This window comes from Phyllobates terribilis, unplaced genomic scaffold (genome assembly GCF_046119375.1).
Source record: "Phyllobates terribilis strain yellow unplaced genomic scaffold, ASM4611937v1 Scaffold_12__6_contigs__length_324123572, whole genome shotgun sequence".
Classification (NCBI taxonomy): Eukaryota; Metazoa; Chordata; class Amphibia; order Anura; family Dendrobatidae; genus Phyllobates; species Phyllobates terribilis.
This window is the reverse complement of record NW_027362772.1, coordinates 159,930,546-159,944,885: the sequence shown is the minus strand read 5'-3', so window position 1 is coordinate 159,944,885 and position 14,340 is coordinate 159,930,546. Positions and strand designations below refer to the sequence as shown.

At 43.5% G+C, this 14,340-nt stretch overlaps 1 protein-coding gene across 1 annotated transcript in view; it reads left to right on the top strand.

Moving 5' to 3' along the window:
* Positions 1–14,340, top strand: part of LOC141171740 (uncharacterized) — a 199,764-nt gene that overhangs the window by 33,034 nt on the left and 152,390 nt on the right. The window contains exons 15-20 of the mRNA XM_073655384.1: positions 2,760–2,942; positions 3,409–3,591; positions 5,402–5,584; positions 6,039–6,221; positions 7,840–8,022; positions 8,492–8,677. Coding sequence (XP_073511485.1) covers positions 2,760–2,942; positions 3,409–3,591; positions 5,402–5,584; positions 6,039–6,221; positions 7,840–8,022; positions 8,492–8,677 — 1,101 coding nt within the window. The remainder of the gene's footprint in view (positions 1–2,759; positions 2,943–3,408; positions 3,592–5,401; positions 5,585–6,038; positions 6,222–7,839; positions 8,023–8,491; positions 8,678–14,340) is intronic.

Genomic DNA, 14,340 nt, shown 5'->3' with positions numbered 1-14,340 from the left:
GTGTGACACCTTGGTAATGAGACATCCTTTTATAGGCCATCAGTTGAACCAGCTGATATTATTTTTCACTAAGTGACAGGATTGCTTTCTAATTACTGATAGATTTCAGATGATGTCATGACTTTCCATGGCTCTTTACACCTTTCTTTATTTATGTGTTCAATACTTTTTCCCTTTTTAATTTCTCATTATTATGCATAACTTAATTTATGGACATCAATGGTTTGATTTATTTGCCTGTGTGGATTGGATGGTTTGTTACCGACATCTGGTGAGAATTTCATGTCAATAGCACCTTTAGAAATATATTTACTTAAAAAATTGATGATGCGTTCAATACTTATTTCACCCGCTGTGTATAATAGCCTTTCAGTGCTGTTGAGGTGATGGGAATTATTTTATTACAAAAGGAGAATAAAGGAATTTTGAATGAAATGTTTTGTTTTCTTAAATAAACAGAAATTAACCTGGAAGGTGGAAATCTACAACTACCAAACCTAAATGTGGGGGGCACGCTTGGTCAACAAGTTCGAAAAAGTGAATTTGGCAGTGCTGGGGAGGCACATGCTTTTGAAATCAATGGAAATCATGAAATTAATGGTGGATTTAGCGTTAATGGGATTAATCAGGAAGGAGGAGGCAGTAAGTTCTTAGTAAATATGAATATATGTAGATAAACCTAACAGGTGGTGGGATATTGTTCACAATTTTTTTTACAAAGTCTTATGATTAGAGAAATTTTTTTTGCAATCCTATTGTTCGTTTTTTTGAGGAAATGTCAACATTTTTCCTTCCAAAATGGAATGAATTGATGTGAAAGGTAAAAATGTACATAGGTTATGGTAACTGGTTTAGATGGTTAAATAACTGGTAAAGATTGGTGATGGTGGGTAGAAAAAAAGCATACAATTAAAGGGGTATTCCCATCTCCTAGATGATATACCAATATGTAGTAGTTGTAATAATAATAATATATGCAAATGCCTCCAATTAGAAATGTAGTATAGTTTTTCTGATTCGCTATGTCTCTTTCCTCATGTGCAGGCAGGCACTGTAGGACCTTAGGTATCCATGGTTACGACCACTAGCAACTAGCTAATTGTCACTATATCAGTGGTCGTAACCATGGATGCCTAAGGTCCTGAAATGCCTGCACATGAGGAAACAGACATAGTGAATCAGAAAATTTATACTGCATTTCTAATTGAAGGTATTTGCCAATATTATTACTATTACACCTACTACATATTGGGATAGAATGTTGGAGATGGGAATACCCCTTTAAGGGTAAATTTAGAACATTATCTGAAGTAAATAAAGGTGAAAAGGAAAACATAACATTTCTCCAATGTATACTACGGTAAGTACTGCGGGTGAAATAAGTATTCAACACGTCACCAATTTTCTACATAAATAAATTTTTAAAGGAGCTATTGACATGAAATTCTCACCAGATGTTTGTAACAACCCATCCAATCCACTCAGGAAAGAAATCAACCCATAGATGTTCATAATTAAATTAAAACTTCATACAAAAGCCTTTGTTGGTGATGACAGCTTCGAGACACCTCCTGTATGGAGAAACTAGTCACATGCATTGCTCAGGTATGACTTTATCCCATTCTTCTACTCAAACACTCTTGAAATCCTGAAGCTTCCATGGGCTCCTTCTATGAACTCTGAGCGCTGGTTCTTTCAATACATTTTCTATTGGATTCAGGTCCGGTGATTGGCTGGGCCATTCTAGCAGCTTTATTTTCTTTCTCTGAATCCAGTTGAAAATTTCCTTGGCTGTATGTTTGGAATCATTGTATTCCTGAAATCTCCAAACTTGTTTCATTTTCATCATCCTGGTAGATGGCAGCAGATTTTTATCAATAATGTCTTGGTACATTTGTCCATTCATCCTTTCTTCAATTCCATGAAGTTTTCAAAGGCCGTATGCGGAAAAATAGCCCCAAACCATGATGTTCCCACCTCCAAGCTTCACTGTTGGTATGGTGTTTTTGGGTGATATGCAGTGTGACTCTCCACGGGTGGTCCTTGACTCTTTGACAACTCTTTTGATAATTCTTTTCACTCCTCTGTCTGAAATCTTGCCGGGAGCACCAGCATATAGCCAGTTTGTGGTGAAATGGTGCTCTTTCCACTACCGAATTATGGCCCCAACAGTGCTCAATGAAACCTCCAGTAGTTTAAACATTCTACTGTAACCAATGCCATCAGTAGGTTTTGCAACAATAAGGTTGTGAAGGTCTTGAGACAGCTCACTGTTTTTACCCATCATGAGTTGTCTCTTGTGTGACACCTTGGTAATGAGACAACATTTTATAGGCCATCAGTTGAACAAGCTGATATTATTTTTCACTAAGTGGCAAGATTGCTTTCTTATTACTGATAGATTTCAGATGGTGTCATGACTTTCCATGGCTTTTTACACATCTCTTTCTTAATGTGTGCAATACTTTTTCCCTTTGTAATTTCTCATTATTACACATAGCTTAATTTATGCACATCAATGGTTTGATTTATTTGCCTGTGTGGATTGGATGGGTTGTTACAGACATATGGTGAGAATTTCATGTCAATAGAACCTTTAGAAATATATTAACTTAGAAAATTGGTGATGTATTCAATACTTATTTCACCCGTTGTATATAATAGCCTTTCTGTGATGTTGAGGTGATGGGAATTATTTTATTAAAAAAAGGAGAACTAAGGAATTTCAAATTAAATGTTTTGTTTCCTTATATAAACAGAAATTAACGTGGAAGGTGGAAATCTACAACTACCAAACCTAAATGTGGGGGGCACGTTTGGTCAACAAGGTGGAAAAATTGAATTTGGCAGTGCTGGGGAGGCACATGCTTTTGGAATTAATGGAAATCATGAAATTAATGGTGGATTTAGCATAAATGGGAATAATCAGGAAGGAGGAGGCAGTAAGTTATTACATTTAGTAAATATGAACATATGTAGATAAACCAGGTGATGGGATATCTTTCATAATTTTTTTACAAAGTCGTATGGTTAGTAAAAGCATTTTTTGCAATTCTATTGTTCATTTTTTGTGGGAAATGTCAACATTTGTCTTTTCCAAATTTGAATTAATTGATATGAAAGGCAAAAAATGTGCATAAGTTATGGTAACTATCAATGAGTGGGGCTTAGTTGGTAAAATAACTGGTAAAGATTGGTGATGGTGGGTGGAAAAAGCATGAAATTAAGGGTAAATAGAATATTATTTGAAGTAAATAAAGGAGAGAGAGAAAACTTAGCATTTCCCCAATGTATACTATGGTAAGTATATAATAGCCTATCTGTGCTGTCGAGGTGATGGGTGTTACTTTATTAAAAAAGGAAAACTAAGGAATTTTGAATGAAATGTTTGTTTCCTTATATAAACAGAAATTAATCTGGGAGGTGGAAACCTACAACTACCAAACCAAAATGTGGGGGGCATACTTGGTCAACAAGGTGGAAAAATTGAATTTGGCAGTGCTGGGGAGGCACATGCTTTTGGAATCAATGGAAATCATGAAATTAATGGTGGATTTAGCATAAATGGGATTAATCATGAAGGAGGAGGCAGTAAGTTATTAGTAAATATGAATATATATAGATAAACCTAAAGGGTGGTGGGATATTTTTCACAATTTTTTTTTACAAAGTCGTATGGTGAGAGAATTTTTTTTTACAATTCTATTGTTCATTTTTTGGAGGAAATGTCAACATTTTTCTTTCCAAAAATGGAATGAATTGATGTGAAAGGTAAAAATGTGCATAGGTTATGGTAACTGGCTTAGTTGGTAAAATAACTGGTAAAGATTGGTGATGGTGGGTAGAAAAAAGCATAAAATTAAGGGTAAATTTAGAACATTATCTGAAGTAAATAAAGGTGAGAAGAAAAACATAACATTTCTCCAATGTATACTAAGGTAAGTACTGCAGGTGAAATAAGTATTAAACACGTCACCAATTTTCTACATAAATAAATTTGTAAAGGTGCTATCGACATGAAATTCTCACCAGATGTTTGTAACAAGCCATCCAATCCACTCAGGAAAGAAATCAACCCATAGATGTTCATAAATTAAGTTATCTGTAATAATGAAAAATGACACAGGGAAAAAGTATTGCACACACTTTCTGAAATTAAATTTAAACTTCATACAAAAGCCTTTGCTGGTGATGACAGCCTAGAGACGACTCCTGTATGGAGAAACTAGTCGCATGCATTGCTCAGGTATGATGTTATCCTATTCTTCCACTCAAACACTCTTGAAATCCTAAAGCTTCCGTGGGCTCCTTCTATGAACTCTGAGCGCTGGTTCTTTCAATAAATTTTCTATTGGATTCAGGTCCGGTGATTGGCTGGGCCATTCTAGCAGCTTTATTTTCTTTCTCTGAATCCAATTGAAAATTTCCTTGGCTGTGTGTTTGGTATCATTGTATTGCTGAAATGTCCAACCTTGTTTCATTTTCATCATCCTGGTCGATGGCAGCAGATTTTTATCAATAATGTCTTGGTACATTTGTACATCCATCCTTCCTTCAATGCCATGAAGTTTTCAAAGGCCGTATGCGGAAAAACAGCCCGAAACCATGATGTTCCCACCTCCAAACTTCACTGTTGGTATGGTGTTTTTGGGGTGATATGCAGTGTGATTCTCCACGAGTGATCCTTCACTCTTTGACAACTCTTTTGATAATTCTTTTCACTCCTCTGTCTGAAATCTGGTGGGGAGCACCTGCTTGTAGCCAGTTTGTGGTGAAATGGTGTTCTTTCCACTACCAAATTATGGCCCCAACAGTGTTCAATGAAACCTCCAGTAGTTTAAACATTCTACTGTAACCAATGCCATCAGTAGGTTTTGCAACAATAAGATTGTGAAGGTCTTGAGACAGCTCACTGTCTTTACCCATTATGAGATGTCTATAGAGTCACACCTTGGTAATGAGACATCCTTTTATAGGCCATCAGTTGAACCAGCTGATATTATTTTTCACTAAGAGGCAGGATTTCTTTCTTATTACTGATAGATTTCAGATGGTGTCATGACTTTCCATGGCTTTTTACACCTCTCTTTCTTTATGTATGCAATACTTTTTCCCTTTGTAATTTCTCATTATTACACATAGCTTATTTTATGGACATCTATGGTTTTGATTTATTTGCTTGTGTGGATTGAATGGTTTGTTACTGACATCTGGTGAGAATTTCATGTCTATAGAACCTTTAGAAATATATTTACGTAGAAAATTGATGATATATTCAATACTTATTTCACCCGCTGTATATAATAGCCTTTCTATGGTGTTGAGGTGATGGAAATTATTTTATTAAAAAAGGAAAACTAAGGAATTTTGAATGAAATGTTTTGTTTCCTTATATAAACAGAAATTAACGTGGAAGGTGGAAATCTACAACTACCAAACCTAAATGTGGGGGGCACGCTTGGTCAACAAGGTGGAAAAATTGAATTTGGCAGTGCTGGGGAGGCACATGCTTTTGGAATAAATGGAAATCATGAAATTAATGGTGGATTTAGCATAAATGGGAATAACCAGGAAGGAGGAGGCAGTAAGTTATTAATAAATATGAATATATCTAGATAAACCTAACAGGTGGTGGGATTTTTTTTTTACAAAGTCGTAAGGTGAGAGAATTTTTTTTACAATTCTATTGTTCATTATTTGGAGGAAATGTCAAAATGTGTCTTTTCCAAATTGGAATTAATTGATATGAAAGGCAAAAAATGTACATAGGTTATGGTAACTATCAATGAGTGGGGCTTAGTTGGTAAAATAACTGGTAAAGATTGGTGATGGTGGGTGGAAAAAGCATGAAATTAAGGGTAAATAGAATATTATTTGAAGTAAATAAAGGAGAGAGAGAAAACTTAACATTTCCCCAATGTATACTATGATAAGTATATAATAGCCTATCTGTGCTGTCGAGGTGACGGGTGATACTTTATTAAAAAAGGAAAACTAAGGAATTTTGAATGAAATGTTTTGTTTCCTTATATAAACAGAAATTAATCTGGGAGGTGGAAACCTACAACTACCAAACCTAAATGTGGGGGGCATACTTGGTCAACAAGGTGGAAAAATGGAATTTGGCAGTGCTGGGGAGGCACATGCTTTTGGAATCAATGGAAATCATGAAATTAATGGTGGATTTAGCATAAATGGGATTAATCATGAAGGAGGAGGCAGTAAGTTATTAGTAAATATGAATATATATAGATAAACCTAAAGGGTGGTGGGATATTTTTCACAATTTTTTTTTACAAAGTCGTATGGTGAGAGAATTTTTTTTTACAATTCTATTGTTCATTTTTTGGAGGAAATGTCAACATTTTTCTTTCCAAAAATGGAATGAATTGATGTGAAAGGTAAAAATGTGCATAGGTTATGGTAACTGGCTTAGTTGGTAAAATAACTGGTAAAGATTGGTGATGGTGGGTAGAAAAAAGCATAAAATTAAGGGTAAATTTAGAACATTATCTGAAGTAATGAAAGGTGAGAAGGAAAACATAACATTTCTCCAATGTATACTAAGGTAAGTACTGCAGGTGAAATAAGTATTAAACACGTCACCAATTTTCTACATAAATAAATTTGTAAAGGTGCTATCGACATGAAATTCTCACCAGATGTTTGTAACAAGCCATCCAATCCACTCAGGAAAGAAATCAACCCATAGATGTTCATAAATTAAGTTATCTGTAATAATGAAAAATGACACAGGGAAAAAGTATTGCACACACTTTCTGAAATTAAATTTAAACTTCATACAAAAGCCTTTGCTGGTGATGACAGCCTAGAGACGACTCCTGTATGGAGAAACTAGTCGCATGCATTGCTCAGGTATGATGTTATCCTATTCTTCCACTCAAACACTCTTGAAATCCTGAAGCTTCCGTGGGCTCCTTCTATGAACTCTGAGCGCTGGTTCTTTCAATAAATTTTCTATTGGATTCAGGTCCGGTGATTGGCTGGGCCATTCTAGCAGCTTTATTTTCTTTCTCTGAATCCAATTGAAAATTTCCTTGGCTGTGTGTTTGGTATCATTGTATTGCTGAAATGTCCAACCTTGTTTCATTTTCATCATCCTGGTCGATGGCAGCAGATTTTTATCAATAATGTCTTGGTACATTTGTACATTCATCCTTCCTTCAATGCCATGAAGTTTTCAAAGGCCGTATGCGGAAAAACAGCCCGAAACCATGATGTTCCCACCTCCAAACTTCACTGTTGGTATGGTGTTTTTGGGGTGATATGCAGTGTGATTCTCCACGAGTGATCCTTCACTCTTTGACAACTCTTTTGATAATTCTTTTCACTCCTCTGTCTGAAATCTGGTGGGGAGCACCTGCTTGTAGCCAGTTTGTGGTGAAATGGTGTTCTTTCCACTACCAAATTATGGCCCCAACAGTGTTCAATGAAACCTCCAGTAGTTTAAACATTCTACTGTAACCAATGCCATCAGTAGGTTTTGCAACAATAAGATTGTGAAGGTCTTGAGACAGCTCACTGTCTTTACCCATTATGAGATGTCTCTAGTGTGACACCTTGGTAAAGAGACATCCTTTTATAGGCCATCAGTTGAACCAGCTGATATTATTTTTCACTAAGTGGCAGGATTTCTTTCTTATTACTGATAGATTTCAGATGGTGTCATGACTTTCCATGGCTTTTTACACCTCAATACTTATTTCACCCGCTGTATATAATAGCCTTTCTATGGTGTTGAGGTGATGGGATTTATTTTATTAAAAAAGGAAAACTAAGGAATTTTGAATGAAATGTTTTGTTTCCTTATATAAACAGAAATTACCCTGGAAGGTGAAAATCTACAACTACCAAACCTAAATGTGGGGGGCACGCTTGGTCAACAAGGTGGAAAAATTGAATTTGGCAGTGCTGGGGAGGCACATGCTTTTGGAATTAATGGAAATCATGAAATTAATGGTGGATTTAGCATAAATGGGAATAATCAGGAAGGAGGAGGCAGTAAGTTATTACATTTAGTAAATATGAACATATCTAGATAAACCAGGTGATGGGATATCTTTCATAATTTTTTTTACAAAGTCGTATGGTTAGAGAAAGCATTTTTTGCAAATCTATTGTTCATTTTTTGTGGGAAATGTCAACATTTGTCTTTTCCAAATTTGAATTAATTGATATGAAAGGCAAAAAAATGTGCATAAGTTATGGTAACTATCAATGAGTGGGGCTTAGTTGGTAAAATAACTGGTAAAGATTGGTGATGGTGGGTGGAAAAAGCATGAAATTAAGGGTAAATAGAATATTATTTGAAGTAAATAAAGGAGCGAGAGAAAACTTAGCATTTCCCCAATGTATACTATGGTAAGTATATAATAGCCTATCTGTGCTGTCGAGGTGATGGGTGTTACTTTATTAAAAAAGGTAAACTAAGGAATTTTGAATGAAATGTTTTGTTTCCTTATATAAACAGATATTAATCTGGGAGGTGGAAACCTACAACTACCAAACCTAAATGTGGGGGGCATACTTGGTCAACAAGGTGGAAAAATTGAATTTGGCAGTGCTGGGGACGCACATGCTTTTGGAATCAATGGAAATCATGAAATTAATGGTGGACTTGATATATCAAGTGTGATTAATAGGGAAGGAGGAAAACGTAAGTGAGATGTTGACGTGGTGGGCATATATATATTAGCAATTGTAGCAATTAGAATAAGCCAAAAAATAAAGATAATATTGCCAAAAAGGATGTTAAATACAAGGATCCAACCTAAATATGGGGGGTGTAATTGGTCACCAAACCGGAAAAATTGCATTTGGGAAAACTAGGGAGGCAAAAATATTGTATATAAATGTCAAACATGAAATAATGTTGGATTTATAATATGAAGTGATCTTAACATCTTTGATTTCGAGATCACAAACCGAGCCACATTTTTCCTGGCAGATGATGACTGAATTGTAGCACCCTGAGGATTCGGCTGCTACAGGGGTATTGCACCTCAACCCAGAGGTGTGATATTCCACTCCCGGGTAAGGATGGAGTGTGGAACTGAGCTCGGTAGGCTGCATGCACTACACACATCCCATTTCCGGGGAACAGACCAACGGTACTCCCACTTAGAAATGTGCAGGTACGACCGAGTCTGTTCCTGGCTGGAGTGGGAGGGGGGTGGTACATCCCAAGTAGTGTAGGGGCAGATAGGGGGAGCAGCCTGGGTAAAGATAGGAGCTCATTGGGTGCTGGTCACCTGAGCTCACACATAGAGGGTGTATATAAGGTGGGCACCATCAAAGAACAGGGTCAGTCAGTCAGTCTTTGCAAGTCGGTCAGTCAGTCAGTCTGCCAGCCTTTTGCAGAGAGAAGTCAGAGGAAGAGGAGCAGAGCAGACCCAGAGAGAGAGAGAGGAGAAAGCCAGAAAGACCCAGAGGGGGAAACAGAAAAGGAACTCTGAGAACCCAAAGTCCATCAGCGGGTGAAGAGTTGGCAAAAGGGTACCGGATCCCAAGCTGGTGGGGGCAAAAGCACACCCTAGCCAGAGACCGGAGGCCGTGGGCAGCGTCTGCCACGGCCACCCACCACATCCACCCCGAAGGCATACCACGTGGAGGGTCAGGGAACCCAAGGCCAAGGGTCTCCCAACAGAAGGCCCGAGGGAGCTGGACCTGGGTGGATCACTAGTGGGGACGGCCAGAGGAAAGGACAGAAGGAGAGCTCAGGGTCACGCTCCGGACTTGCTTGGGGGTTGGCTGGATCCAGGACCTGGTGGACGCAGCACGGCTCGGGTGGTCACTTGAAGCTGGAGTGACCGGAACATCAGCAGTGAGTAAATACCCTAAACTGCACAACCCGACTCTGTCTTCATTTTACATCTACGCTGCACCACCACAACCCCCATCCTCTGCACCTGACCCCCTGAGGCTATACCCCACCCGTTGGGGGTTATACCATCAAAAGCTGCACCTACACCATCAGCCTCAGCGGACCCTGCTGCAGCGGCGGCCATAGTGACCGCAATACAACGGGTGGCGTAGTCGACAATAAAGAACTTAATAACATCTGTAGGACTGCCACATACTCTGAGTTTGACACCCTGGGCACGGACCGGGTCACAGCCACTCGGAAGACTACAACTCCCATCTGATCCGGCTCCGGGTATTCCCCTAAAGAATATGGCCCAGGGGGCGCGTCAACTTTGGCGTAGTCGGCAGGATTACGTGCCCGCAACACCCGGGTACTGCGTGCCTGAAGAAAAGAACGAGTTTACCTCAAAAAGAAGTCTCCTGCCGGTTCCGGAGGGTCCCCGCCATCGGACTCCATCACAGATCGATTCCCGCCGGTTGTCCGCCATTAACAGCTTTTTCCCGCCATCTGCAGAGTTTCCCGCCACTGGGAGACGATTCCCGCCATTTCCAAAGGTTTCCCGCCTTGTCAGAGCGGACGCCATTATGGGCGTGCCAGAGGATGGCAAGAGGCCGCCTCCCATCGTGGGCCAGGACCGAAGATGGCGCCAAAAGTGGAAACCGCCCCCACCAACAGAGACTGTGATGCTAGAGGTGTCTGTCAGCGTGAAAGAACTGCCCCTGGAGCTGACAGTCACCAAGTGGCCCCGGGACCGCCCTCGAGGTGGGAGGAGACGAAAGGAGAGAGCAAAGATGGGTGTCGCTTGGAGGAGTCTAGAGCGAGCGCACCCGGAGGCAAGAAGCCTGGAGAAGAGTATCGGAGGAGCTTACCCGGAGATGGCGAGAAAGCAGAGCAGCACCGGCCCGTTGGCCAGGAGCCTGCTAGAAAAAGAGGAGGGAGAGCAGAGCAGCACCGGCCCGCTGGCCAGGAGCCTGCTGGAGACAACAGTAGGAGAGCAGAGCAGCACCGACCCGTTGGTCAGGAGCCTGCTGGAAACAACGACCCCACTAGGCCTAGTGGAGGTCCTAGCACAGCTCCCCCGAGACCGGGAGTGTGCACAGACGGCTCTGGAGGGCCTCGCAAGGAGGATGGCCCGGGTGCAGCGAGAGACGTTGGCGGAGTGGAGCCGAGAGATGGCCCAGCAGACCGAGACCTGTCAGCGGAGCACGCCACCCGAGACGAGGAGACAGACCGCCTCTGAGGATGGCGCGGGAGGACTGAAGGCCGGAGACGGCGCCGAGAAGGGAGCCGAACGAGTGGAGGCAGGTAAAGGGGACGTCTATACCCCAAACCGGGAAACCGCGTACCTGCCCCAGCTCCCCGTCGCAGAGCCCGAAGTCTATCCTGCCGTGCCCGTCGCTGCAACGTCACCGCCGCAGACTAGGCCTCAAACGTGAGCCGCGACCCCTGTGACGTCACACGCCTCGACCCCGAGCGTGACCAAGCAGGAAGTACCACCAGCCTGGTCGCAAGGCCTAGTACCCCCGGGCGCCGCAATACCAACAGCGCCCCCTACCTCCGCGGAGCCCCCGGCCTGGTCGCAGGGCCAAGTAGCCCAGGGCGCCGCCGTCCTTACGGTGCCCTTTACCTTCCAGATACCCCAGGCCTGGCCGCAAGGCCCGGGCAACCCGGGCGCTAACACCACCGCGCCCATAAGACCAAGAGTGCCGCATCTGGGAGAGGACCTGTACGCCCAGCATACGTGCCCGGATGGGCAGCCATTTATATGGCCACCGGAGTTTCACCATCCCCGACTCCGGAGAGAGAGACCCCTGGATGAACCCCTGATCCCGGCTCCAAAGCCCGTAAAGAGGATCTCGCCCCCGCTAGCAGAAGCGCAGTTTGAGTGGGACCCCACCGGAGAAGATCTCATGGGGTTCACTCAGGAGACTCGGGCAGCTGCAGCGGAGCGTGCTGAGTGCTGCCGCCAACAGCTCGAGGTCTTCGAGAGGGAGCGGAGAGAGAGGCGGGTCCGGGAACAGCAAGCTCAAATAAGGAGCGCGGAGCAGAAGAGCCGGGCCAGGAGAGACCCCCGTGCAGCGCATAGTCCCCGCACCACCGGGACTGTGATAAAGTTTAACATGCAGCATGGGTGGGGCTTCATCCGAGACCACCGCACCCTAGGCGACGTCTTCGTGACCAGGAGAGACGTTGAGTCCCACCTACCGGAGGGACACAGAGGTCGTGACCTTTAAATCGGGGACGAGGTCACCTTCACCCGGCACAAGTGTGCCAAAGGACCCTACGCCCTCCATGTGCATCGCCTGACGGAGGAAGAGCTGCGGTGTGAGGAGGAAGAACAAGAGGACCCGGACGGGTCTGAAGCCAAAGGTAACCATAAAGAAAGAGCAGGAGGACGCCGTCGTTAAGTACAGCGGAGCCGAAGCTGTATATAGTTGCCCGTCGGGGCACAGTGAACTGTTACAGTTGCTAATGTAGTCCCCGTTGGGACCAGAGAATTGAACTGTTTACCCGTTTAACCCCTAAATCCCACTGACCGAGGACTGAGAGCGGTCATTCCTCCCTAATACCTGGCCGAGGACTGAGAGCGGCCACTACCCCTGTATATAGTTGCGCGTCCTAAAGCGCCCCTACCGGTTTTATAGGAAAACCATTTTTTAAGAAAAGACTGTCGCACTGTACCCGGTCACACGTTGCACAGTGACCGGAGGAGGAGCCAGAGGCGACGAGAATGTTTTATATGAAAAGTTTTATGCTAATATATGTTGTTTTATATGTTTTATATGTTTATGCAAAAATTTGTATGTTTTTGGTGTTTTGTTCTTACAGCCCGAGGACGTGCTGTGATTTACCAGGGGGGAGTGTAGCACCCTGAGGATTCGGCTGCTACAGGGGTATTGCACCTCAACCCAGAGGTGTGATATTCCACTCCCGGGTAAGGATGGAGTGTGGAACTGAGCTCGGTAGGCTGCATGCACTACACACATCCCATTTCCGGGGAACAGACCAACGGTACTCCCACTTAGAAATGTGCAGGTACGACCGAGTCTGTTCCTGGCTGGAGTGGGAGGGGGGTGGTACATTCCAAGTAGTGTAGGGGCAGATAGGGGGAGCAGCCTGGGTAAAGATAGGAGCTCATTGGGTGCTGGTCACCTGAGCTCACACATAGAGGGTGTATATAAGGTGGGCACCATCAAAGAACAGGGTCAGTCAGTCAGTCTTTGCAAGTCGGTCAGTCAGTCAGTCTGCCAGCCTTTTGCAGAGAGAAGTCAGAGGAAGAGGAGCAGAGCAGACCCAGAGAGAGAGAGAGGAGAAAGCCAGAAAGACCCAGAGGGGGAAACAGAAAAGGAACTCTGAGAACCCAAAGTCCATCAGCGGGTGAAGAGTTGGCAAAAGGGTACCGGATCCCAAGCTGGTGGGGGCAAAAGCACACCCTAGCCAGAGACCGGAGGCCGTGGGCAGCGTCTGCCACGGCCACCCACCACATCCACCCCGAAGGCATACCACGTGGAGGGTCAGGGAACCCAAGGCCAAGGGTCTCCCAACAGAAGGCCCGAGGGAGCTGGACCTGGGTGGATCACTAGTGGGGACGGCCAGAGGAAAGGACAGAAGGAGAGCTCAGGGTCACGCTCCGGACTTGCTTGGGGGTTGGCTGGATCCAGGACCTGGTGGACGCAGCACGGCTCGGGTGGTCACTTGAAGCTGGAGTGACCGGAACATCAGCAGTGAGTAAATACCCTAAACTGCACAACCCGACTCTGTCTTCATTTTACATCTACGCTGCACCACCACAACCCCCATCCTCTGCACCTGACCCCCTGAGGCTATACCCCACCCGTTGGGGGTTATACCATCAAAAGCTGCACCTACACCATCAGCCTCAGCGGACCCTGCTGCAGCGGCGGCCATAGTGACCGCAATACAACGGGTGGCGTAGTCGACAATAAAGAACTTAATAACATCTGTAGGACTGCCACATACTCTGAGTTTGACACCCTGGGCACGGACCGGGTCACAGCCACTCGGAAGACTACAACTCCCATCTGATCCGGCTCCGGGTATTCCCCTAAAGAATATGGCCCAGGGGGCGCGTCAGAATCATTCAGCCATCATCTGCCTCTAACAGCTCTGCTATACCCTGCTCATGGTTGTTATCATGTTAACTGCCACTGTCAATCTTTGACAGTGGCATTTAACAAGTGTCAGGAGAGGGGCGCTTCTTTCCACTTGTCCTTCGGCACGATGTTGGTTGTTATGACATCCAGGGGTCTGCTGACGACCTCTGTCTTTGTCATGACAATTCTCCTGAGAAAGCCTGGCGTTAATAAGGAACCGTGATTTTCACACTGGTATGTATAGGACAAGCAATCAGACTATCACAGCTTCAAGTCTTTTAAGTGGACTAAGAAATACAGTAAAGTTAAAAAAAATGTTTTTATAAATGTGAAAAACTA